At 48.0% G+C, this 27,687-nt stretch overlaps 1 protein-coding gene across 1 annotated transcript in view; it reads left to right on the top strand.

The window, feature by feature from the left end:
* Window positions 1–27,687, top strand: part of RASAL3 (RAS protein activator like 3) — a 556,797-nt gene that overhangs the window by 381,361 nt on the left and 147,749 nt on the right. Inside the window, exons 12-13 of the mRNA XM_069603917.1 lie at window positions 19,776–19,977; window positions 21,030–21,133. Coding sequence (XP_069460018.1) covers window positions 19,776–19,977; window positions 21,030–21,133 — 306 coding nt within the window. The remainder of the gene's footprint in view (window positions 1–19,775; window positions 19,978–21,029; window positions 21,134–27,687) is intronic.

Here is a 27,687-nt window from a genome sequence, read left to right as displayed (position 1 = left end):
GTCATAATGAAAGAATATAGCTTAGGTTTCCATAGAATAGCAAACTTGCATTGTGATTTTGCCATAACCTGACTCACATTGAGCCCATTGTAATTTTGCCATATGTCTTTGCAACGACTGTGATTCTCATTTAGCCCATTGTGATTTTGCCATATGTCTTTGCAACGACTGTGATTCTCATTTAGCCCATTGTGATTTTGCCATATGTCTTTGCAACGACTGTGATTCTCATTTAGCCCAGTGGGATTTTGCCATATGTCTTTGCAACGACTCTGATTCTCATTTAGCCCATTGTGATTTTGCCATATGTAATCTGTAACACACTGTGACTCACATTCAGCCCACTGTGATTTTGCCTTATGTTTCTGCAAGACCCTGTGATTCACATTTAGCCCAGTGTGACATTGAGTAACCTACACTCTAATGCCTAGTCCAGTGGGATTTTCAGCAGCCTTGAGTGCTTAACCTCGGGAAGGCCAACGTGACACTTTATGCATCTATTATCTATGACCTGCATTGATTCACATTGATGCCTCTAACAATGCATGCCACTTCCACCACCCTTATTGCTATACTTCAGATCAGCCTAAATACCATTCTCCTTTCAGGCACTGTAGCCAACCAATCTAAGTCCTAGCTCTCACTAGCCAAGACACCAACCCTTACACACAGAATTCCAGTCACAATGCCTACCCTTGCAAAGAATGTAAACTGGATTAAGCCTACCCTGTTTCTGCTACCCTTTTTCCCAGACCAGATCAAGCCTACCCTACCACCACTAGAACCATTGACCGTCAGAGCCACACTCCTCCTCCAGACTACATCACCTCTAACTACCTTAATAACCCTCATGCTAACCCACCAGGCACTACTACTAGCAGACTGAACTATACCCTAACGTCTCAGGAAGTCTCCCCCAGACCGGTACCAAACTGCCCCTGCCCCACAGCAAGCAGGAACATTAGACTTGGCACTAGACTAGGCAAATTGTATACTATACCACCTGGCCTAACCCACACCGATAGCCTACCACAGGGGACAAAAGCCAGACCGACAGTCTCTACCCTTGTCATCATTGACCAAAATAACAATCCTGCATCTATCAGTGGCACACTGATCAATGCCAGATCCTTGTTTGCACATGCTGCTGACATTGTTGACCTAATCATTGATAAAGAAAAATGGACTTCATAGCAATAACGCAAACCTGCCTGCATGCTGCGGCAGGCCGCTTTCTCCTTATTGCTACTCTGGGCAACTACACAGTCCTCAGATCCAACAGAGAATCATCTAAAGGCGGCGGAATTGCCTTTATCGCCAAATCAAATCTGGGACTCAGAGCAATCCCACACTCTCCGATCAACTCATGTGAACTGATAACAATCAAACTTCCTCTCACTATTTCATGCACTATAACAATGCACCTGATCGACAGACCCCCTGGACCCATAGTCTCCTTTGAGGAAGATATCATCACTCTACTCTCCATCAATACTAAACCCTCCTCACAAATCCTTATATTAGGTGATTTCAACCTAGGTTTCAATGACTCCAATGACCGACTTGCCATGACTCTGGCAAACTCCTTCACTGAGCTAGGCCTCACACAAAGAGTTCTTCTCCCCACACATGACAAAGGAGGAACCCTAGACTGGGTTGCTGACCTTAATTGCGTAACTTCCATTACCTCCATTGAACCATACCCTTGGACTAACCACTCCCTACTCACCTTTACTATTCTAGACTGTACACCTCAGAACAAACAAAACCTTATTGCTCCGCCCAACCAGACCCGAAATAAAAGAAATAGTACAGTGGACAATCTCAAAACTCTTTTCCAACCCTTGCTCAATCACTTAGCTGCCTCCTCCGATCCGGCACAACTAGTGGATCTCTACAATAATACTATCACATCAGCTCTAGAAAAATGTGCACCTCTTAAATTGCGCAAAGGCAAACCTAAAGCACACTTAAACTGTTGATTTACAGCCAAATTCACATCCCTATGTATGGAGAAAATAAAATTGGAAACAACTTGGAAAAACAATCACACCCTAGCAAACAAAGATAAACTTCTCAAATTCACTGCCAACTACAAAACAGAAATTCTCTCAGCTAAACCAGACACCTACAACAACAGGATTGATAAAGCCAGTTCATGTACCAGAGAACTCTTTAGCATATTAAGAGAACTGAAATCTCCCATCCCTCCAATAGGCAACTGTATCAAAGACAAAACTTGGTGCACCAAGATACAAGATGCATTAGCTAGCAAGATCGCTCTTCTCCAGAATAAAATAACCGCCCAAAAAAAACAACCCCCCAACCCAAGAAACTCAAGAAAACAACTTGAAATCTTGTCCCAACCGTCCTGAACCACCCTAATGATTTAAATGTACCCAAGTATCCACCCCAGAAATGGAAACCATCATAGCTTCACTTAAAACCTCTAATTGCCAAGGAGATGCCTGTCCTGCATCAACTATTGAAGAAGTTGCCAGCGAACTAGCCCCCTTTATCGCCACGCTCATCAATTCATCCTACCGCACATTCACAGTCCCCACCAATCTAAAAAACTCATGGGTACTCCCACTTCTAAAGAAACCTTCTCTAGACCCGAGTATCCCCACCAACTTTAGACCCATAACAACAGTCCCCTTTCTATTAAAGATCATTGATAAAGCAGCATATATACAAATACAATCCTACTTAGGAACCAATAATCTACTAGGACTCCAACAATCTGGCTTCAGACCCCAACATGGCACCGAAACAGTCCTGATTGACCTGAAGATCCAGATTGATGACCTGAAAGACAAAGGAAAACCTGCCCTCTTGCTTCTGCTGGATCTGTCAGCCGCGTTTGACCTGGTCGATCATAAGGTGCTCTGCAAACACCTATCATCAGTGGCCCATTTCTCGGAAGAAGCAACGGCATGGATCCAATCTTTCCTAAGCAACAGATCAATGAAAGTTTTTTTCATCATCGGCAGCAGCTGATCCTATCCCCATAACTTGTGGAGTCCCACAAGGATCATGCGTTTCGCCCACCATGTACAATGTGTTCACCAAACCACTGTTTGATAACCTAGACTATCTAGGTGTCACCTACACTAACTATGTAGATGACACCCAGATCCTCATACCTCTGACAGCAACTACAGGAAGGATCTAGCTCTGGTCAACAAAATCTATCTCATCATTCAGGCTTGGATGACCCCACACGATCTGTGTCTGAATGATGAGACGACTGAGCTGCTACTCCTAGCCACCCACTCCAACCAGAAGAAAATGGGCAATCAATATCTCTCTTTCAACATTGATGGCAATGATATCAAGGTTGCTAAAGAGGTAAAAACCCTGGGTTTCTATTTAGACTCCTCCCTAAGTCTGCATAAACAAGTTAGTGCCACAGTTTCGGTGACAGTTTACACATGTAAGCTGACCCACGCCTGTAAACCGTTTCTCTCCACAGCAAGCTGCATTACACTGGCTAGAGCTCTAATTCTTTCTAAAATTGACTATTGCAATGCCCTGTACATAGGAGCCAACAAATACATCATCAACAAACTCCAGAATCTTCAGAACAACGCACTTAGAACAGCCCTAGGCATCTCTAGAAGACAACACATTTCAATGTTTAGACGTGACAATAATTGGTTATCCATCAAAGACAGAATTCAACTCAAAACAGCCTCCTTGACTCACAAATGCCTTAATAACGCAGCTCCCAAGTACCTCACCGAAAAATTTATCAAGAACCACCCATGTCGACCCACTAAAACCACTAATTCAGGTTGCCTTAGAGTCCCCAGGATCAAACCGAAGAAAGCAGATGGCAGCAGCTTTCCTGTCATGACTGCCCAACTTTGGAACTCCCTATCCACCACCCTAAGAACTGACTAATCCTTCTACACATTTAGGAAGAACATCAAACTTTGGCTCACCTCCAAAGACCGCCCACCTTGTTAGTTGTCCACAACCAGAAAAAAAAGCTTTAGCGCCATCTCTGTAGCCCTGTATATTACTGTATATTACTGTATTTTAACTGTCAACAATAGCTCTTGATTGCTCTTGCCATGTACTTTATTGCACTGTATTATAACCTGTAAACCTTTGTATTATACTGTACTATATCATAACCTGTAATCCTCTTGTATTGCAACTAAGAAACTGCATAGTCTTGTAATGCGCCCAGATACCTACGGGTGAGGAGCGCTTTATAAATAAATAAACAAACAACCAATACGCAGGATAGTAAGGCCTACAAACATTGGTTAAAGCCATTACCAAAAAAAAATAATAACATCTAAGCATGGAATATTACATCATAGCCTAGCATAACAGCATTGGCCATACACATAGGTGGTCATTTTACAAGGCATAAAAGCAAGGCCTTAGCCATATATGCCTTACCTTTACACGCCAAATAAATACATAATTATAAAGAGCCATAGATGGAGTTTGTGAAGCACCAAAGCATAAGGACAATGAAAAGGGAGAGTTGAAGGCGATAGAAAAAAAGTATGATCGATGAGAGAGAAGAATAGAACCAGGAAAAAGCAGAACCCGATATAACAAGAGAAGCTACAGACACGCAAAGGAGATGCAGGAGGCTGAATCTTTGTGTGCAGAGACAGGGCTAGTCATTCAGTTATCTGCATAAGCAGCACTTTTTACCGTTCTCTACACTTTATGACACTCGCTGGGCTGCAGTTACTCTCCCTTCTCTTAGAGAGGGCATCAGGAAGATCCTGGGTCCTTCAGAGGTGCGGATTCAACTTACCAGAGAGGCCAGTCGGATGGGGGATGCTAGATGATAGTACTTTTCAAATGCATGTTATAATGTTGTTTTGGCAGGTTTTGTGGTGAACAGCACAAACTGGTGTTACAAAGTGACTCAGGGCCTATGAACTTAAGATGTAGCCAGAAAGATCCACAGACCTATAGCAGCATATTGGCCACGTCTGTCAACAAGCACTTCACTCCTAGAAACACTTGTGTACAGACACGTTATAAATGCCACATCATATCATATCACCCAGGCCTACGCTGGAGGGAAGTGATTGGGATTACTAGCAGAGCTAAGGCATTTGCTAGTCCACAAGTGACAGTGTTTCTTTTCTGCCACTTAGTCGATGAAGTTTGCAGAGTGTCAGTCTTGCAGACTTCCCCTGAATGGAGAAGCCGAAAGGAGAAAACAAGATTACTGTGGCATGTTGTGCAACTTCTGGTGGTAATGCACCTTTTCAGATGTACAGGGGGTAAACTAATTTGAAAAAGCCTGACAAGAGTGGAAGAAGGAAAGGAGCCTGACCTATCCCAAGAGGGTGGGTGGGCTGAATTAAGGGACGAGTCAGATACATAAAGAAGAAGCCTCACAACCATATACTGAGAGCCGTCAACAGTTTTAGAAAGAAGGAGGTTTGAAGAGTCGCTGTGGAGGACTGAATCTGAGTGGTGCTGAGTGCCTAAGAAGCATTTGAACCTCAGATGCGCTGAGAATCGGGGAGCACTTCAACCTGGGAATTGCTGAGAACTTGAATATATTTGAAACTCTGAGAAGCTTAAGATCTGAAAAGCACTTGAAGCTTCAAGTTTACGTTTATTTTTGCTTGATCAAAGTTTAAAAAAACATACAATCAATGTCTATGATCCACAAACAAATTCTGATAAAACATCCAGATAAGCAATAGAGTGCTGTTTGTGATCTCTTTGTAAAATGTACGAGGAGCAATTACCTCAAATGCAAAACATATATTGCAACCCTTATTTAATAGCAAGTTCAATATTCAGGGTCTAAAATCATGAACCATCATTGATCAAACAAATCTTAGCTGATATTCAAATATCAGGTATAAAGTACATTGTGCTTGAAAACAAGGCACACCTATTTGCTGTAGTAACCTTCCAAAGGTACACATAGCCCTTATTAACCACCTTATTAATAATGGCACACATCTGTTGGCCCCTCAGATTTGATATGCGTCTTAATTGATCTATCAAAGGTGTTTCATTGTACAATGAACTTTAGTCCCTAAAAAACACAGGCAGATGCAACCCTGTCGATACACTATATATTCCAATACATCAAGATGATATGAGAAAGGAAGTCTCTCATCTTTCTAGTTTAACAAGCTTCTAACAAGCTTCTAAAATATAGAATGTAGTCTTCCACTCACCTAGCTTAACGAAACACTATTGAACCCTTCAACAAATGTCATCAAATGTATGCACGCCATATTGGTAAAATTCTGTCAGAAGAAACTAATTCCTGCAGGCACTAAACGACATTGCTGCCCCTCAAGGAATGGCCTATTCAACCTAAGTATGCCTTTCGTTTCACCACCTTTTACACACAAGTATTATATGACATGGGTGCGTGGCTAACTGGCCATGTTGGAGGCTGGGCTGCTCTGGACCTCCCGAAGATCCGATAATTATCCTGAGAAAACCTGCTGTCTAAGCTGCAGAATATTCACTCTGAAAACAGGCACGCGCATAGGAATGCAAGCGGCGTGTATCGTGCTAAACAGTAGTTGAATCCGAACCATGCTGGGGAAGTTATCCTGAACGAAAGAAAAGTAACGCTCGGGAGAACCCCAGCCAAAATGGCCGCTTCATCACACAAAGGATCCGGGGTCTCGAGTCCTGCATGAATAATCGGAAGATTTGACATTGGAAAGGGCCTGTCAGCAAGACCAGACGCGCACGGAAGGAAAGGCACGTTGGATGCTAATGTGTGCCGACTCCGATTAACACGGTGAGAAGACCTGTGCGCCTGTACAGAGACGCGACCAACAGCGCAGAACAAAGGGGCAAGTAATCGACATAGAAACACTGGACGGTGGAGCAGTATCATCGAAAATCAAATTGCAGCACGCACTGGGCCTGGTTCTGACGGTGTTCTGGCGGTGGTCTGGCCTGAGCTGACAGGACATGTTGCGTAGGGTTCAATAGCTGCAGAACGTGCGGAAGGCGAGGAGCTGAGTGTTTCCGCTGTGATCTGCCCACACTGGGGAGCCTCATATCCTAAGACGCCTGCCACAGTATTGCAAGCTTTGGGCCTGAACGAAACAAATTGAAGTGAAAGGTGGTTCCCTCTAGGGTCCGTCCTCAGCACACCCACAATGCGGGGAGAAACGGGTATGGGGCGTAAGTTGCATTGTTCAGTACTAATATGCTAACATCCAGTTCTCAGTGTGGTATGCCTGTACAACGAAGGCCGCTACATTGTTACAAGCTTGGAGCCGGAAAGAAAAAGGTGAGCGAAAGGCTGGTTCCCTCTAGGTTCTGCCTTTGGCACACCCACAGGGCTAAAACAAGCGGCTACGGGATGCAAGTTCCATTACTCCGTATCAACAGGCTAACATCCAGTTCCAAGTGTGGTCCGCCCACAGAGACAGAGACTTGTGTATAAGGGAAGATTGCTGAACAATGCACAGCAGTAATGAAGGACTTGATTTTGAAACCTGGTTGCCGGTTTCCACTGACGTCCGGCCGAACTAAAGAACACCTAGGGCACAAGCAGTGGACGGAGCCGCTCGCAGGGCGGAGATCAGTAAAAGCAGCGCAGATGATGGATGCACCGGTTAAGGCCCCCGGAGCGCCCACGGACTGGCCGCGAATATTGACAAAGTTACAGAGCCAAACAGCTAAAGGTCCACACGTGATGGAACACGGGTAGCGCGACCCGCCTGCAAGTTATGCACCATAAGAAGCGCACTGCCACACAGACGGGAGGGAGAAACACTGTAGCACAATAAGACATTTCTACCCGGGCAGCGCTGAAAAAGACACATGCAAAAGCACAAATTAGCGGCGCAGGTACTCAGAAGAGTGACAGAGGCTGCCCACATTGCAAGCTACAAATAAGACACACTGAACCGGGCAGTACTACACAGTGCAAGATCAAGGGGGACCATCACCTGGGGGGGGGCAGAAGTGCAGGGGCATCCGGATATGACACGGACGGCGCTTTATACAGAGGGGCAGGCATGGACTGGGCAAAAGAGACACTGTGGGATAGATAGAGGGGACCAAAGCCGGCACACACTCATAGGGAAGCCAAACAGATTAACGCCCTCGGGGGAAAATTGCATGGGCAACTACCGACATCGGTGAAGAGAGTGTGAGTGAGTGTGTGTAATAAAATGCACCGCCCAATTGGGACCCAGGAGAACAATAGCTACCTAAGGAACCTACACCCTGAGGAAAGCGCTTGGCCCCCCGACAACACGACACAGTGAGTAGCCCCCAAACTGAGCCTAGCGCCGGACAGGAGCGAGTAAGCGCAATCCGGATACCCAGGCCCCACTTACCTGGAAATGCAAAGGAGGGATATACCGGAATGGCATCCAAGCAGACCAAGACGAAGGGGAAACAGTCTATGATGGAGGACTTCACAAAAACACTCCAACTAACGGAGGGGGCCAGGAATAAAGAAAGAAATGCTCAGATGGACGCATCGCTAGCACGGGGTGACCGGCAGATCCTAGAGGCCATTGCAGACTAGAAGGTGGCGTGGGAAACTAAACTGGAGGCTGCTACACTCAAAGAGACGCTGGAATTCAAAATCGATGCAGTACAAGTGGACTTTAACCTCCTGAGACAGGACGCAAGGACTATAGCAGAACGCATAAGCGAACTGGAGAAAGAAGGGAAGACAAACACAGCTGCCTGCACGTCGCACACCTCGGAGACCCACACATTGTGATAACAAGTGAGAAATCTGGAAAACAGGGCCGAGCAAGCCGAAGGACGTGCACGAAGAAACACTATACGAATTGTGGGACTTCCAGAAGGAGAAGAAGGATCTTGCTGCTGTTTGTAGAATTGTTGTATAGCTCCTCACTGGCCAGAGTCAAGACGGGCGATTATTTCAGACAAATGGCAGCTTGGCAGGGTCACCAGACAGGGATGCCCTTGGTTCCCGATGCTGTACATCCTCGCATTAGAACCCCTGGTGATATACCTCAACAGCAATACAAAACTGTGGGAATGTATACTAAGGGGGGTCCGTGCCTTATTTCACTGTATGCTGACGACATACTGCTATACCTGAGATACCCAGAGGAAAACTTGCAATATGTCTTGGAAGTGTTGGAGCGATTTCCGTCGCACTCTGGGATAGCAGTAAACCCCATGTAGTCGAGCTTGTTCCCCCTGGGTAGATATAAGGGAATCCCACAGGAGAACCTACCAGTGTTGCAGATACCCTGGAAGACTAGTACCTTCAGGTACTTGGGTGTAGATATTTATCACAAGGTGGAAGATGAACACACACAACACAGAGAGGGCAGTGGTTAATTTGGACAAGAGCATGAGATTCTGGGCGAAGCTCCCCCTGGCCATGGTAGGGAGGGTGGCACTGTTGAAGATGGTAGAATTACCCAGGCTGCTACACTTTTTTGTGAACATCCCCTATATGATACCCAAGCAATTCTTTGGGGAATTACAGAGCTTATGCAGAGGTTTCATATGGCATAACACTAGGAACAGGATAGCCTTATGGAAACTGAAGAATATATACGATAGAGGGGGTACAAAATTGCCGAACTTTGAGCTCTTCTACCTGGATAGCCAATTACAGTATGTGGCTAAATGACTGACAGACGATCCCACAGCTGAGTCTAGACTGCTACGGTCTGAATGTGCCCTGTTTTTGCTGAAACTGGGATGGTGGGTATGGCGCTAGGCTTCTCGGGCCATGGATAACCCGACTCCATGTTCCCCGGAGATGCAGCTAGTGGCACTATTGGGGGTGGATGAACAACTAAGAAAGACGATCTGCACACACTGGGAACCGGTGGGCATCGCTACACTGGGAGACCTGTGGCAAGAGGGGAAGGCCATAGAACTCGAGGCGCTGATAGATGAAACCAAACTGCACCCGGGGCAACACATTACCTACACCAGAGTGGTACGACGGGTGAGGCAATTATGGCTTGGAACAACGCTCGAAGAGCAACCCGACAAAGCCATAGAAACAATCTATGATATCTCGGAGGGGGGACACAAAGTCTCCCGAATTTATGAACTTTTAATGTCCAGGGTGGGCAATTGAGACAGGACTGGGAGGAAGAAGTGGGAGCACCCATGCATGATGGACTGTGGGAAAGGGCCCAGGGATATCACAAAAAAGTGTCCAGGAATGCGAGGTTGCAGATGATCCAATTATATGTAACTCACAGGGCATATATGACCCCCCAGAGGATTGCCAGATTTAAGAGCGCAGGAATATAAACATGCCCTATATGTGGGGAGGAGAATGCCAGGATGGTACACATGTTCTGGGCATGCCCGGAGATAGGAAAATTATGCGGAGAAATCGCCCATCGATTGTCCGAGAAAGGAATAAAGTTGGATGTGGAATCAGTGTGGGCATGTATGGTCGGGAGCTTCAAAAGACCTCACAACCTGAAACATGTAAGTAAATTTAAGGACCTGGTTTACATACTAGCCAAGCGTAGAATAGCCTTGGGCTGGAAGACAAGCCAAAGGCCCAAGATAGAGGTGTGGTGGCAGGATCTCCAAAAATGGGCAGAGGTGGAAACAGCAGTATGGTATGAAGCGATTAGTAGGGGGGAGAGGAAGAAATGGAAATTCTGATGGCCTAGAGACACCTAGTAGCCTCACTGTATGGGTTTACCCGAGGCGGGCCAAATGAACAAGACTCCTCTGGGGATACAGAGGAAGAGGAACCTCTAAAAGATACTAAAGTGGAGGGCGCGGGAGAGCGAAGCTCGAGTTAAGGGGGCAGGGTATAGGGAAAACAGTGGCCACTTTATGGTAGGATGTTTGATGCTTGGTAATTAAGACATACACTGTTGGAGAGGTCTTTTTATTTCTTTTTGACTGTTGTTATCATTGAAAATAATAAAAACTGTTTAAGAAAAAAAGTATGATATTACATACAAACTCTGCACCATACCATAAATGTAGGAACCTAGGGATGTTTGTCTTGGATCCCAGTTATGTAAAAATTGTGCTTCACTAACCCGTTACTGAGGCCATTGTTTAAATAACATTGTGGTTTGTCATTCAATATTAGCTTCCTTAGGTCAGTTATCATAGTTAAGTTACCTGTGTGCGTTCGAGTGGTTTTACTACCTGTATCTTTTTATTGAGCTTTTTAAGCGATATATTGCTGCTGCATAAGCCATAGTGGAGAAATTCTCAAGAAGAGAATCTATGTCTGCATGTTATATTATGTGTGCTTGTATTGCGCTAGTAGCCCGCAGGCATCGTGGCGCTTGTAACATATAACAATACTAGACATACATTATAAAACGCTTTAAGCCTCCAGGCGGACTCTATATTTCCTGAATTGGTACGATCACTTGAAAAGGAATGTCTTCAGGCATTTCCTAAACGTTAGATAATTCTCTTCCAAATGCATAGTGGACTGTAGTTTATTCCACTGTTGAGCGGCACACACTGAGGAGGATCTACCCATTCCTGCCTTAAGATTATATATTGGCACATTGAGCAGTCCTTTGTCCGCTGAGCGTAGCTGTCTCAAGGGAGTGTATCTTACAAATTGTTTTTTGAAATAGCGGGGGGCGTCTCCATGGAGGCACCTGGGTGTAATGGTCATTGACTTAAAGTTCACTCTGTCTTCAACTCTTAGCTAGTGCAGGGATTTCCTTGCCGTTGTTATGTGTTCCCTGGTTTTTACTCTCTTTACTATGCGTACTGCGTCGTTTTCCTGAAGAAACCGCTGACGTCATCCAACAAGTCGCAGAGGCTTCTCATGTAAATATTAAAAAGCAACGGAGATAAACTTGCTCCCTGAGGTACACCGAAGATAATTGATATGCCCTCAGAGAACGTTTCCCTCCAGTGCACTCTCGCCTGGTGCTCCATTAGAAAGGAGGTGAGCCAGTCAGGGCAACCGGGGAGCACCCAGCTATTTTCCTTAACGCTTTTAATAGGAGCTGATGATCTACCAGATCAAAGGCTGTGCTAAGATCAAGTAGCATCAGCATCCCTGTTTTGCCTCTATCAACTAACTGAAGCATATGGCTTTGCAGGTCCAACATGGCTGTTTCCGTACTATGGACAGCCCTGAAGCCTGATTGTTGTTGATGAAGAGATTCCTGGTCTTCTCTGTGTTTCTGTAGTTGATTAGTCGCTATCTTGTCTAATATCTTGAGGATGAAATTGGAATTAGTAATCGGATGAAGATTACCCGGGTCTTTAAGGTCGAGACCTGCCTTTGTGACGAGTGGCGTAATGGTAACTTTCTTAATCTCCTTGGGCACTGAGCCTTCTTTAAAGTAGGCATTCATTATTTTATCAAAAACTGGAGCAAAGATTTCTTTGTTTTGTAGTATAATTTTAGATGGCAGAATGTTTTCAGTGCACAAGGTTGGTTTCACATGATTCAATACCCCCAGCAATTCTTTTTCAGAAACTAGTGTGAAATTAAAAGTGTCTATGACTCTCGGATTAGGACAGACTTTCTCTGGAATGGACTTTCCTGAGATTTCTCTGGCCTTAATAATATGGTTTCTTGCCTTTTGTGTTTTTGCTGCGAAGGCATTTTGAACTATATCGCAGTCTTCCTTTGATGGGGAAAATGGTGGTGTGAGGATCTTGGGTTTTTTGATACTATTAATTATCTCAAATATTTTACTAGTGGTGTTTGTTGCTGCTGCTATTTCCTTGTTATAGTAATTAGACTTTGCTTCTCTTATGCTTTCCCTGTAGTTTTTGTTTGCTTGCTTCCAATTTTCCTTATTTTCCTTATTTTCCTTAGAGTGGTTTTTGTGCCATTTTCTTTCCAAAGCACTTTTTTTCTATTTTTTGTTTAATTAACTCTTCACTAAACCACTTACTATTTTTTCTGGCCATTTGTATTTTCAATGGAGCTTCTTGTTCCACCAGGGTTTGTATCTGTAAAAGATATTTCTTTAACATCACTTCACAGCTATCTTGATCTTGGAAGGATTTCAAGATTCTGGCTATACAGGATTTTAGTTGTTCTACCCCTATATTTTTAAAGTTTATGCTCTGTACTTTAATATGGAGGTTGTGCTGCTGTTTGTATTTTCAAGAGTTATCTCGAAAGAAAGTGAAGCATCTGCTCTACAAGCCTTTACCTTTCTCACATATTACGCAGAGTGCTGAGGCTCACTATCAATCATCTCTTTGTGAACTCAATAGAGCATCAAACGAATAAGTGTAGGCATCACTCATGCCCCGCCAAATACGGGATGCCTTAATTTTCCCTATTGAAGCAAATACAATTGCATACAAATCACCTGGCAACACCAAAAATTGGTCATCGTAAAAATGTTCCTCTCGTATACCCTTATAAATGGCTTAACCACTAAGGACCTGGTGACATGCCCAAATTGGGCATGGCCATTCATCATTGATCTCTATCGCCTCTGCCATTTTGATAATGGTGCTTCCATGCAATTTTCCAATTCAACAACAGGGCTAAATATGGAAAATCATCAGCCGTGTTAATCTTTAAGCTATCAATAAACCCTGCCTACATTTAAATTTTAGTGAGAATATCATGACCTTTGTCTTAACGTTGATTTCTCAGATTTCGAGTACTCATTTCATTGATGGAATGCTCTTTGGAGACCAGTGGGAGTAGTGTCAAACTGCATAATATCGTTGGCAGAAGACTAAATCCCTAGATGTTCGCCACCCAATTTCGGGTGAAAAACAATACCATTTTTAAAAAAGGCCATTGAGAGATTTCATAGGAAGGATGCATGCAGACAACTTTGCTTCAAACACACCTCTATACTGGGCCACAAGGCTAGTTCAGGGGCAATGCGTTTATCTTGGTTGCAAGACAACGCAGAGCAACGCAGGTTCCAATCCTGGTCCTGCGCTTAGAGAATGGTCTCCGGTTTCAAGTACGTTATAAAAGATTAATTAATACATAGATTTTGTGTACATTCCCTAGAGAAATCCTCAACATAGGCAGGGAATGCCACATCTTAATGCCTTAGCTCAGAGTGTGCCAAGGGTAACACAATCAAATGCACTAAAACCGTCTACAAACCCTACATAAAGGTGACATTTGCATATTGTTGTGCTATGTTGTGCTATGCGAGGCAGGATGAGATGAATTAGGTATATCTGAACCCTTCTTGAAACCGGTTTGTGAGTGGAGTCACAATATGGTTTAATTCTGCCCAAAGAGATGATATTCCCACCTATTTCCATTAGGCAAATTAGTCTATAACAACCTCAATTCAATCTTTCACCTTTTTAAAAAATCGGATCAAAGTGCTCAAAGTACAGCCCTCTCGTAATATCCCTGTATGAATGAGCACTTGAAAATCTGGCATGCGGCTCAATGACTACTCAGCCATTTCAGCTTTAACTATAGCCACCGACTTACCATCAGGAGGAGGCGTCCATGAACCTTTGAGGGTTCTTATCGCTTCAAGTGTTTGATCACTTCAGATTACTCTCCAGTGCCGATCATAAGGAGGTACAGCTCTGTTATTCTGCTACCTCTCTCCCAGGACTTGCAAAGATTCTAGAAATGAACACAATCCATCTAAAAGATGAGAGCACATGAACCTGAGAGTGGCTGAGAACCTCATAGAACATGAACCTTAGAGGGACTGAGAACCTCATAGAAGATGAACCTCAGAAGGGCTGAGAACCTCATAGAACATGAACCTGAAAGGGGCTGAGAACCTCATAGCACATGAACCTGAGATGGGCTGAGAACCTCATAGAAGATCAACCTCGAGGGGCTGAGAACCTCATAGAACATGAACCTCAGAGGAACTGAGAACCTCATAGAACATGAACCTGAGAGGGGCTGAGAACCTCATAGAAGATGAACCTCAGAAGGGCTGAGACCCTCATAGAACAACATGATCCTCAGAGGGTCTGAGAACCTCATAACACATGAACCTGAGAGGGCTGAGAACCTCCTAGCTCATGAACGTGAGAGGGCTGAGAACCTCATAGAACTTGAACCTGAGAGGGGCTGTGAACCTCATAGAACATGAACCTGAGAGGGGCTGGGAACCTCATAGAACATGAACCTGAGAGGGGCTGAGAACCTCATAGAACATGAACCTCAGAGGGGCTGAGAACCTCATAGAACATAAAGGTGATAGGGGCTGTGAACCTCATAGAACATAAACCTGATAGGGGCTGAGAACCTCATAGAAGATGAAAGTGAGAGGCCCTGAGAACCTCATAGAACATGAACCTCAGAAGGGGTGAGAACCTCATCGAACATGAACCTGAGAGGAGCTGAGAGCCTCATAGAAGATGAACCTCAGAAGGCCTGAGAACCTCATAGAACATGAACCTGAGAGGGGCTGAGAACCTCATAGAAGATGAACCTGAGAGGGGCTGAGAACCTCATAGAAGATCAACCTCAGAAGGGCTGAGAACCTCTTAGAACATGAACTTGAAAGGGGCTGAGAACCTCATAGCACATGAACCTGAGAGGGGCTGAGAACCTCATAGAAGATCAACCTTGAGGGGCTGAGAACCTCATAGAACATGAACCTCAGAGGAACTGAGAACCTCATAGAACATGAACCTGAGAGGGGCTGAGAACCTCATAGAAGATGAAGCTCAGAAGGGCTGAGACCCTCATAGAACATGATCCTCAGAGGGGCTGAGAACCTCATAACACATGAACCTGAGAGGGCTGAGAACCTCCTAGCTCATGAACCTGAGAGGGCTGAGAACCTCATAGAACATGAACCTGAGAGGGGCTGTGAATCTCATAGAACATGAACCTGAGAGGGGCTGGGAACCTCATAGAATATGAACCTCAGAGGGGCTGAGAACCTCATAGAACATGAACCTGAAAGGGGCTGAGAACCTCATAGCACATGAACCTGAGATGGGCTGAGAACCTCATAGAAGATCAACCTCGAGGGGCTGAGAACCTCATAGAACATGAACCTCAGAGGAACTGAGAACCTCATAGAACATGAACCTGAGAGGGGCTGAGAACCTCATAGAAGATGAACCTCAGAAGGGCTGAGACCCTCATAGAACAACATGATCCTCAGAGGGTCTGAGAACCTCATAACACATGAACCTGAGAGGGCTGAGAACCTCCTAGCTCATGAACGTGAGAGGGCTGAGAACCTCATAGAACTTGAACCTGAGAGGGGCTGTGAACCTCATAGAACATGAACCTGAGAGGGGCTGGGAACCTCATAGAACATGAACCTGAGAGGGGCTGAGAACCTCATAGAACATGAACCTCAGAGGGGCTGAGAACCTCATAGAACATAAAGGTGATAGGGGCTGTGAACCTCATAGAACATAAACCTGATAGGGGCTGAGAACCTCATAGAAGATGAAAGTGAGAGGCCCTGAGAACCTCATAGAACATGAACCTCAGAAGGGGTGAGAACCTCATCGAACATGAACCTGAGAGGAGCTGAGAGCCTCATAGAAGATGAACCTCAGAAGGCCTGAGAACCTCATAGAACATGAACCTGAGAGGGGCTGAGAACCTCATAGAAGATGAACCTGAGAGGGGCTGAGAACCTCATAGAAGATCAACCTCAGAAGGGCTGAGAACCTCATAGAACATGAACTTGAAAGGGGCTGAGAACCTCATAGCACATGAACCTGAGAGGGGCTGAGAACCTCATAGAAGATCAACCTTGAGGGGCTGAGAACCTCATAGAACATGAACCTCAGAGGAACTGAGAACCTCATAGAACATGAACCTGAGAGGGGCTGAGAACCTCATAGAAGATGAAGCTCAGAAGGGCTGAGACCCTCATAGAACATGATCCTCAGAGGGGCTGAGAACCTCATAACACATGAACCTGAGAGGGCTGAGAACCTCCTAGCTCATGAACCTGAGAGGGCTGAGAACCTCATAGAACATGAACCTGAGAGGGGCTGTGAACCTCATAGAACATGAACCTGAGAGGGGCTGGGAACCTCATAGAATATGAACCTCAGAGGGGCTGAGAACCTCATAGAACATGAACCTCAGAGGGGCCGAGAGCCTCATAGAACATAAAGCTGATAGGGGCTGAGAACCTCATAGAACATAAACCTGATAGGGGCTGAGAACCTCATAGAAGATGAAACTGGGAGGCCCTGAGAACCTCATAGAACATGAACCTCAGAAGGGGTGAGAACCTCATCGAACATGAACCTGAGAGGAGCTGAGAGCCTCATAGAAGATGAACCTCAGAAGGCCTGAGAACCTCATAGAACATGAACCTGAGAGTGGCTGAGAACCTCATAGAATATGGACCTGATAGGGTCTGAGAACCTCATAGAACATGAACCTGAGAGGGGCTGAGAACCTCATAGAAGATGAACCTGAGAGGGGCTGAGAACCTCATAGAAGATCAACCTCAGAAGGGCTGAGAACCTCATAGAACATGAACTTGAAAGGGGCTGAGAACCTCATAGCACATGAACCTGAGAGGGGCTGAGAACCTCATAGAAGATCAACCTTGAGGGGCTGAGAACCTCATAGAACATGAACCTCAGAGGAACTGAGAACCTCATAGAACATGAACCTGAGAGGGGCTGAGAACCTCATAGAAGATGAAGCTCAGAAGGGCTGAGACCCTCATAGAACATGATCCTCAGAGGGGCTGAGAACCTCATAACACATGAACCTGAGAGGGCTGAGAACCTCCTAGCTCATGAACCTGAGAGGGCTGAGAACCTCATAGAACATGAACCTGAGAGGGGCTGTGAACCTCATAGAACATGAACCTGAGAGGGGCTGGGAACCTCATAGAATATGAACCTCAGAGGGGCTGAGAACTTCATAGAACATGAACCTCAGAGGGGCCGAGAACCTCATAGAACATAAAGCTGATAGGGGCTGAGAACCTCATAGAACATAAACCTGATAGGGGCTGAGAACCTCATAGAAGATGAAACTGGGAGGCCCCGAGAACCTCATAGAACATGAACCTCAGAAGGGGTGAGAACCTCATCGAACATGAACCTGAGAGGAGCTGAGAGCCTCATAGAAGATGAACCTCAGAAGGCCTGAGAACCTCATAGAACATGAACCTGAGAGTGGCTGAGAACCTCATAGAATATGGACCTGATAGGGTCTGAGAACCTCATAGAAGATGAACCTGAGAGGGGCTGAGAACCTCATAGAAGATCAACCTCAGAAGGGCTGAGCACCACATAGAACATGAACCTGAGAGGGGCTGAGAACCTCATAGAACATGAACCAGAGAGGTGAGAAGTACCAGAAAAGCACTAAAACCTAAAGAGTGCTCAGAAGCTGAAAACCACCTGAATCCTGTTAGCTGGTGAGAATCCAAAAGAACTTGAACCCTGACCGTTGGTAAAAGCCAAGAAGTGTGAATGAAAATTGTGAAGGAAAACCCCCAGTTTGGGCTTTATTAGCTGCAGTGGCAATATGGAAGGTTGGAGCGAGTCTTGATCCGGCAGCAAAGCTGCAGAAGATAGAGGAGTGAACCCTGGGTGACCAAATGGCTGAACAATGTAAGGCTTTGCGCAAAGAGCAACGGATTAGACAACAAAGCAGAGAAACGTTCAACCTCTTGGAAAAACTGTGTACCTGCAAAGGTCGCGGATATGCAGAGAATCATGAGTACACAGGTAAACCAACATGTTAAAAACATGTCTCATGACTTAAATGTTTATTTACCTGTTTAGTTATTCAGATGACAGCACTCTGCCATGTTGAAGAAGCATTTGTAACCTGGTGGGGTGGAATGCAAGAACTACGGCATTTCAGGGGCAGAGGGCTAGTTGCAGCATGACAACCTTGTCCAAATGAAGGACTGAAACAACACAGAAGCATTCCAAGATCCCTCCCCACCTCGCCACTCTCCTCCTAACCCATCAAATAACAAGCTCAGTTACCCACCATGCACCATCTCCAATTGAAGGCTGCTTCCTGTCTGGGCTAGTCTGGTGGGAGCTGCAGACAGCTGAGGGGTGGAAACAGGGTGCACGCATCTGCTCCTGCTCTCATTAGGTGAGTTGGCAACATGAGGAATCTATTGTCATAGGCCTCACATTAATGTGATAAAGCGCCTGGGTTCCTCTACCAGATCTTAGAACAGGCCCAAGTAAGTTTCGATTTCTCCAGGCCACTTCCCCAGAGGCCCAATGCACTAAAGGGAGCGTGAAGTTGTGTGCTACACAATGCATCTGGTTTCCGGTTTAGCGGCATGGAGACCCTTGGAAGGGGCCCCTCGTAGAGGTAAGTGGTGGTGGCGTGGAGAGGGTGGTGGTGGTGTTGTGCAGCAGCAGAGGGGTCTGATGGCGGGACTCCCAAAACAGACTGGGGGGAGGAGGGTCGGTAGGGGCACCCTTCACCGTTGCCACCCGCAGCATCAGCCGTGTATTTGCAGGGTTACGACCCTGAAGCGAATTTAAGACCTAGAACCAAGGTGCTCTGTTTGTAGGTTTGCATTTATACATGAACCTAACATCATGCAACTATAACATGGCATGGCAGAACGCAACATACCATAAGAAAGCACAATAGAGTGATCTAAAATGACATTACAATATAGCATGACATAATACATTTGCATATCAAAATAAAACACCATAGCATATCACTATATACACACATAACAACATCGCATAGCTTATCATAGAACCAAATGTTACCCGTAAAATGGTGTTAAGAAGAGACCATATCTCCTCACTGCCCAAACTGATCACTAAGCAACTAGAATTGAAGCCAGGCAATAGTTCGTGAAAAGCGGAAGGGCAGATACTGGAACAGCCCCAAGAAGGCTTCCTATCTAATCCCTTTTCCCTTCTCCGCCTGGCAGGTTTGGTGACAAGGAAGCATACATGGGCTTCATGAATGAATTCCTGGAGCACAACTGGGAGAGCATGAAGACCTTCCTGCAGAACGTCTCCAGCCTGGAGAGCGAAACCCAGATGTCCACCTATGACGGATATATTGATCTGGCTTCGGAGCTTTCCGTCCTTCACTCTCTCCTGTGTGGGATCTCTGTCACTGTAGACCAGGTAACTGACCACAGAAAGCCTGCGGCTGCTCTTGTAGCTGCCACGGAGCACAGTGCATGTTGTGTCTCCCATTGGACCGACAATAGGGTCCTAGGTGCACTTATCGAAATAATACATTTTACACGTTGCTGATGGCAGCCTTGGCATTCGGAGTGGTGTACAATCTGAGGGCTGTGCACACCTGTGCGTTGTACCAGTTCGTTTAGCCCAAAACTTGGCAGGACTCTAAGAACATTCCATGGCTTATAATTAAGCTTTATAGACTAAATCTGAATGCCGGACAGCAAGGGCATTTAACGATTTATAGTATATATGTGTGTGTATATATATTTATATACATGACGTATGCATAACTCCTGGTACGGGCCAAGGACGAGGTCTATAAAGCTTTTATTACCTGTGCTGCCCTTCAAAATATGTGGTGTATATACAAGTATATAGAAGTTATAAGTACAAAATCCGTCTGGGTGGTTGCAGAGAAAAGGCAGTGGGTACTCTCCTTGCTGGTGATAGCTTTTGGATGTAGCATTATAGCCTGCAGATTGTCCAATGAAGAGGCTTTCTCAGCATTCTATGGGTTATAAGTAAGCCTTATAAACCTGATAGATCCTTATATGCCTTATAGAACTTGCCTGTGCCAGTCATCATGGGCCGTGAAAATCGAGTTAAAGTCTTGAGCTCAGCAAGGACATTTAATGAGCTGCACAGGCCCATAACTCATAGTACAGCCCAAGGGCATGGTTTATAAGAGTATTAGCGCCCCCCTCATTTAAATTAACAAAGACATAAAAACGAATCACTCCACATTTTCAAATACATCTTTAGAGAAAAAAAACAAGATCTGATTAAACATTGTCAGGTTTTGAACAGCAAGTGGTGATATCACTTTTTTTAGCCCTTAATGTTACACATTTTATTGATCTTAGAAGGGAGTCATCCCTGGCGGGATTTGTACTTGTGGATTGTGGGCTGGTACCATAAATGAATAAGCATTGGATTCCGATACTAATGTTTCGTACCTTCATGCCAATTATACCGTTCTTTCTTAACAGCCTACAAAGGAGCGACTGGAGCCCCTTCCGACCATTCTTCGGGCTATTGAGGAGGGGACCCCGGTACCATCCGGCATCTTGAACAATCCCAGTGCAATAGCCAGGTAAATTGCTCTACTTTGCTATTCCTTACAATAACAATCCTTAAAGTCTAATTTTGGCACATAGTTGATTTGCCTTTTCAAAGCAAAATATTGGCCCTCTGGATCACTTACAGTTAACGCATATCAGTGAGGGGTGCAACTGGAAATTGCACTTCTCTTTCTCAGTAAAAACCGAAAGCATCAGTTGGATGAAAAAGCAACAGGTATGAAAATCCCTTAGCACTCTGCATATGAGCTATAACTGCTATTATACTGCATCACAAGGTCACATTGCATAACCCGTCCTTAGAACTTTGAGGGTCTCTGGGTTCTGGGATGTCCAACCACCATGTGATGTGCTACCTGGGGGACGAAAAGGTGAGTTTGTTGATAATCTAGAATGCTAGATCTCTTATAAAAAAAGGTTAATTGGGTGTCAGCCCTACTTTAGAACCAGGGCGATAGGATAAGGGGGGTAGTGGGGTGTCCCCTTATTTATCACCGAGGCCAGAGCGTCTCTCACCCAGCTCCCAAATCGGACACTCTGCCAAATGATGCTGAACCCTCTTAGCACCTCAAGGACAGGTCCCGCTTTCTGAGTCAACCCTGAGCTAACTCTAAGGTTCAGGTGCTCCACTAGTACTTATACAGACATCTCACCAAAGAGGAAAGAAATTAATGTGAGCCCAGTGCTCATTCACTGCAGGTGTGCCCCAATGCAGATTTCCACACAGACAGGAAAGATAATCTTGAAGACACTGCCAGGAGCAGAGCTCAGCCACCATTAATTCGCTCTCACTCTCATATTCTCATGCACAACGCTTATCAGCGAGACCCCGGGAGAGCCTGAGGCTATCCAAGATTACCAGCAAGGCTATTACTTCCAATGGCAGCTCAACAATTAATGCCTTCAATCACCGACATGAGTTCCTAATTCCACATTATTAACGGGACAGGGAATCCCAAATTAGGAGCGTTACTTAGGGATGCAGGGAAAACCTGTTGAGAGGAAATCAGGATGGAGGAATAACCAATCAGGAAAGCACGTTCACAAAAGAACTGGGAACAAGCTGCTAGGGAATAGGTTTTAACCTATAGTCAGATTATTGAACCATGCATTAAAAGGGCATCAAGCCTTGCAGTTAATATCTCACATCAGGGTCCCATTGAGGACCTGGAAAGAGCAGAGGGGGAGAGGCATGGAGAGATCCAGAGCCTGAGGATGAACAGCGGAAGAAACATGGGAGAGAAGGTTAAGAACAGCTGAAGACTATATCTGGAAGACATCGGCTGAGAGCAGACCCTGAAATAGAGAAATCAGCGAAAATGTTGAGGGATATTACTCACACCCTGGTAGTAACTGGAAACAGAAAGAGAAAACCCAGCCAAAAGCCTGCTGATGCCCATACGTCAAACCCAGGCAGAGAAAAGAGACAAATGAGAAAACTGGAAAATTGTAGAACCTGCTGAGGGTTCTATCTCAACACTCTACAAGATTAGGGGAAAGCCCTTGAAAGTGAGAAAAGAAAAATACAGCTTCTCCAGCATGGGGTCTGGCATGGATTCACATGCTCATGAATATTCCCCGTCGTCAGGCTGGGAATCCTCGGTAAAGAAAAAACCAGTATCAGTTTCGTTTCTGATCTGTCTTTCGTAGTAATAACCAATCACTGGTCTCTGCGTCATACTGACCACAGCCAATGACTGCCCTCTACCTAAGCACCGCCTCTGGCAGCCATCTTCAGATTTTTACCGCACGTTCATGTGTTGGGATCCTCGTGCTATTGCTCTCGAGCGTTAGTGCTATTTTTCGCGCTTTTTCCCAAAAAACTTCTATTCTTTCGGTCAAAAGAGCCTCAAGCTCCACCGATCCTACATCCGATCAACGGGGACCCGTGTCGGATTCGTCTGCGCCCCTCAAGGGTGAAGATTCGTCGAGCTACACTTCGGAGGACTCCAGAAGCTTCTCAGGCCCGGTCTCGGAGATGGCCCAGGAGAAGGGAAGCTCGACGCCCGGAAAGCTGTTCAGGGTCTGCCCTGGATGCCAGCTGCAGAACGTCTTTAAGGAGGACGAACACTCTTTCTGCCTTTACTGCCTTCATGAGGACAAGACGCACGTGGAGAAGGACTGTGCGTTTTGCGGCAACATGTCGGAACGGACCATGAAGGACCGCCATCAACGTCTCGCCAACTGGCTGGAGGGTAAGAGCCCGTCTGGCGAGAAGAAGAAGAAATCCGAGCGGTCTTCTAAGACCTTTGAGGGCGCCCCGGCGACGGGGGCCCAACATAAGGCTAAGCACCGCGAGTCCGCTGGCACCGGGAGCGCCGAAAGGTCGGGCTCTACGGGCGCCAGGCAGGGCGCACCCTCCCCGGCACCATCAACCACGAGCCAACGCTCTGGGTCGGGTAAGAGGAAGGCCGAGCACCCGGCGAAGCTCCTGGAGAGGCCCCGGTCGAGCTCTAAGGCAGAGGAGGAGCGTGGCAGTGCCCCCTCCCTCAAGGATAAGGCGGTGAGCGCACCTAGTGTGGCGAAGGCCTTGATCCATCCGACCAAGCCCTCTATCGAAACGGTCGCGGCGGCCCTGGCTCAGCCTGTGGAGGCTGCACCAGTGGTGGCGACCTCGGGGCCCAGAATCTCCCTGCCTCCTCGGAGGGAGTCTTCTTTTGTGCCCATCGATAGGACCCCCGTGAAACCCTCCGTGGGGAAGAAGAAGGGGGGGCAGGGCGTCGTCGTAGATTCGGCCTCAACCTCAGAAGAGGAGCTGATCGAGGTCTTAAGCCACGGCCTAGGCGTGGAAGAAGGCCAGCCCGTCGGAATGGACCCCGACGCAGGTGACGACGACGACATCGTCGAGGATACCGACGGGGCCCCTGCTCGCCCGTCGGATTCCCCTCTGCCAGCGCCGCAAGACAACTCGGCGGCCATTTTGTTGGCCATACAGTCCTTATGCTCCGAGATAAGGACGAGGCTACCGTTACCGACGGAGGAACCTCTCCCGTCGGGGGATCCAGAACCGGGACCTTCTGGTGTTCCCCCTACCAAGAAAAGAAGGATCCATCCACCACCTCCTTTTCAACCGTCGCGCCCCGTCCAGCCCTCCTCCCCGTCCACCAGAGGGGATGATACGGGGACTGACACGGCAGCGACGGGTACGGACGACAAGGCATACGACGAGGATATTCCGTCGTCGCCTCCTGCCAGGGCTTCTCCGCCCGACGAGATCGGATCTTTCCACTCCATGATCTCCAGGGCTTCCGAGCTTTTCCAACTCTGCCCTGAGGAGAAGAAAAAGGAAGGCTTCCTTTATCAGCGGCGCGAGGCCAAGAGGAAGACGGTCCTCGCAGTGCCTCTGTTGGACGACATTTGGGATGAGGGCCTTTCCCTCCTCAAGAACCCTTCCACGACGCCAGCTAGAAGAGACCGGTACGAGAAAAAGTACCGGGTCCCGGACACGGCCCCACTGTGCCTCCGGGCGCAGCCTACCCCGGATTCCGTCGTCTCCGCGGCAGCCAGGAAGAAAGCGGGGGGGGGGTGCGGCCTCCACATCGACTTCCCCGCCGGACGGCGAGGGAAAGAGATTGGATGCTATGGGACGTAGAGTCGATTAAAGCGGCCAACGCCTTGGCTATCGTGGCTCGCTACGACAGGGAGCTCTGGTACAAGATAGCTCCCCTGCTGGATTTTCTGCCGGACGACAAGAGGGCGGAGGCCCTGGAGATCCTGCAGGAAGGTGAGGTGGCCTCGGACCACGCCATCACCGTGGCGACGGACATCGCCGACACTGGGTTCCGCCAACTGGGCAACGGCGTTTGCCTTCGACATCGTGGATGGCTCAAAGCTACGGACTTCCGGCAGGACGTCCAGACCAGAGTCCTGGACATGCCCTTCGACGGGAACAACCTGTTTGGGAAGACAGTGGACGATTCCCTTCAGGCCATCAAGGCGGATACTGAGACGGCCCGGGCCCTTGGAGTTCTGCAGCAGCGACGGACGCCCTTTCGGAGCAGCGGAGGCAAGGGCGCCTCCAAAGGTTCCGGCGGCGGTTTCGCTTCCTACCGTCAAGCGGCCCGCTCGTCGTCGCAAGAGGCCTACAGAGGACGAGGCAAGTCTAGCGGACCCCGCCGTCGTCGCCAAGGAGGTCAAGGCGGCAAGGCCGCGTCCAAGCAGGATTGAACCGGCCGTGGGGTCGGGCCCCCACCGAAGCACCCCGGTGGGAGGCCGGCTGGCGGGCTTCGTCAGCGTGTGGGAGTCCATCTCCACCGACCGTTGGGTGCTGGACGCCCTGGCCCGGGGCCACGCGCTCGAGTTTCAAAGAAGGTGCCCGCGCGTCCCCCCCGTGGCCAGGAAAGAACTTCACGTCCCTCAACTTCTCCGGGAGGTAAAGGCGATGCTCAGGAAGGGCGCCATCGAACTCGTCCCAAAGAGGCTTCGGGGCTCCGGAGTTTACTCGAGATACTTCCTCGTGAAGAAGAAGACGGGAGGATGGCGCCCCATCCTAGACCTGCGACGTCTGAACAAGTTCATCAAGGCGCAGAAGTTCCGGATGGTCACCCTCCAGCACGTCCTGGGTCAGCTGGAGGAAGGAGACTTCCTATCGTCGTTGGATTTGGAGGATGCCTACTTCCACATTCCCATCCTAAAGGGGCACCGAAAATTCCTCAGGTTCGTGGTCCAAGGGCGTCATTACCAGTTCAAAGCCCTTCCCTTCGGACTACGGTCGGCACCCAGGGTATTCACCAAGTGCTCCGCACCGGTGGCGGCGCAGCTGCGCCGCGAGGGGATTCACGTCTACCCCTACCTGGACGACTGGCTCATCCGCGCCAAGACGAGGGAGCTCGCCGTGGTCCACACGGCAAGGACCGTCCAACTCCTCACGGACCTGGGATTCTCCGTGAACTACGCCAAATCCCACCTGGTGCCCGCGCAAGTCGCACTGTTTCTGGGAGCGAGGCTCGACACAGTGTCCCTTCTGGCCTCCCCGTCGGAGGAGAGGACCAGGACCATCTTGGGCAAGGTGCAACGGATGTTGGTGGCCGACGCGGCCAAAGTGAGGTCCATCAAGTCCCTCCTCGGGATGATGTCTTCCTGCATCTACCTCATTCCCATGTGCAGGCTCCGGATGCGCCCGCTGCAAGAATTCCTGGATGCGCGCTGGATCCAGACGACGGGCAGCTTCGAGGAAAGGATCAAGCTCGACGAGAGCTTCCGACGAGCGATACGGTGGTGGGGCACCCGCGCGCATCTGACGGCGGGCATGGACTTCCAGACCCCAGCCCACCAGGAGACTGTGACCACGGATGCCTCCCTGGAAGGGTGGGGAGCGCACACCGAAAATCTGCACGCAAGGGGACTCTGGCTCCCGACGGAGAAGTCCCTGCATATCAACGTCCTGGAGCTCCGTGCAGTGTTTTGGGCCCTCAGGTCCTTCCTTCCGTCCCTCAAGGGCAAGGTGGTGAGGATCTTCACCGACAACACCACCACCATGTTTTACATCAGGAAACAGGGCGGAACCAGGTCCCCAGCGCTGTCCAAGGAGGCGCAGGACCTGTGGCATTGGGCCGTCGCCCAAGGGATTTTTCTGGTGCCGTTTCATCTGGCAGGGATAAAAAACACAATCGCCGACTCACTCAGCAGGGAGCTGCGCTCGTGCCACGAGTGGGAACTACGGCAGGATCTGGTGGATCGCCTCTTCCGACGGTGGGGCACACCCCAGATCGACCTGTTCGCGACGGCGACGAACACCAAGTGCCGGAGGTTCGCCCGCAGGTTTCCCCAGGCGTGGAGCATGGGCGATGCTTTCTCGTTCCCCTGGGAGGGCCTGTTCCTCTACGCGTTCCCTCCCTTGCCTCTGCTAATCCGGCTCGTCAACCAGCTCAAGAGGTCACGGTGCAGGATGATCCTCGTCGCACCTGCGTGGCCGAGGCAGATATGGTTCCCGGACTTGCTGGACTTGTCAGCGTCCCCGCCGATTAAGCTGCCGGCGGACGAGGATCTACTCTCCAGGGAAGGAGGCGCCATCCTCCACCACGACCCGAAGTCGCTGAACTTGCAGGCCTGGCTCCTGCAGCGCTAGAGTTTGGAGGATACGACATACCGGCCGATTGCAGAGAGGTTCTTGCAAAGGCCAGGGCGTCCTCGACTCTTAAATGCTACGGACACAAATGGAAGAGGTTCTCTGTCTGGTGCCACGCACAGAAGATTAACCCTCTACGGATTACGGCCCCCCAAGTACTGCCGTACCTGCTGACGCTGGCCAAAGCTGGTCTGGCACACGCGTCCATCAAGATTCATCTTGCTGCGATCTCCCGATACACCAGAACCACGGGGCGGACGTCCTTGTGGTCTCATCGTCTGGTGAAAGAGTTCATGAAGGGACTGTTCAGATCGTTCCCGCCGGTGAAGGCTCCGGCCCCGGCGTGGGAGCTCAACGTGGTGCTGACCAAGCTCATGGGACCTCCGTTCGAGCCTCTGCACTCGGCCCCGTTGAAGTTTCTATCGTGGAAAACAGCTTTTCTTGTGGCCATCACCTCCGCACGACGAGTGGGAGAGATCCAGGCCCTTTCCTGCAAGGCCC

The sequence above is a fragment of the Ambystoma mexicanum genome, chromosome 3q (assembly GCF_040938575.1).
Source record: "Ambystoma mexicanum isolate Mex_15411 chromosome 3q, UKY_AmexF1_1, whole genome shotgun sequence".
Lineage (NCBI taxonomy): Eukaryota > Metazoa > Chordata > Amphibia > Caudata > Ambystomatidae > Ambystoma > Ambystoma mexicanum.
This window is presented reverse-complemented; position numbering and strand designations above follow the sequence as displayed.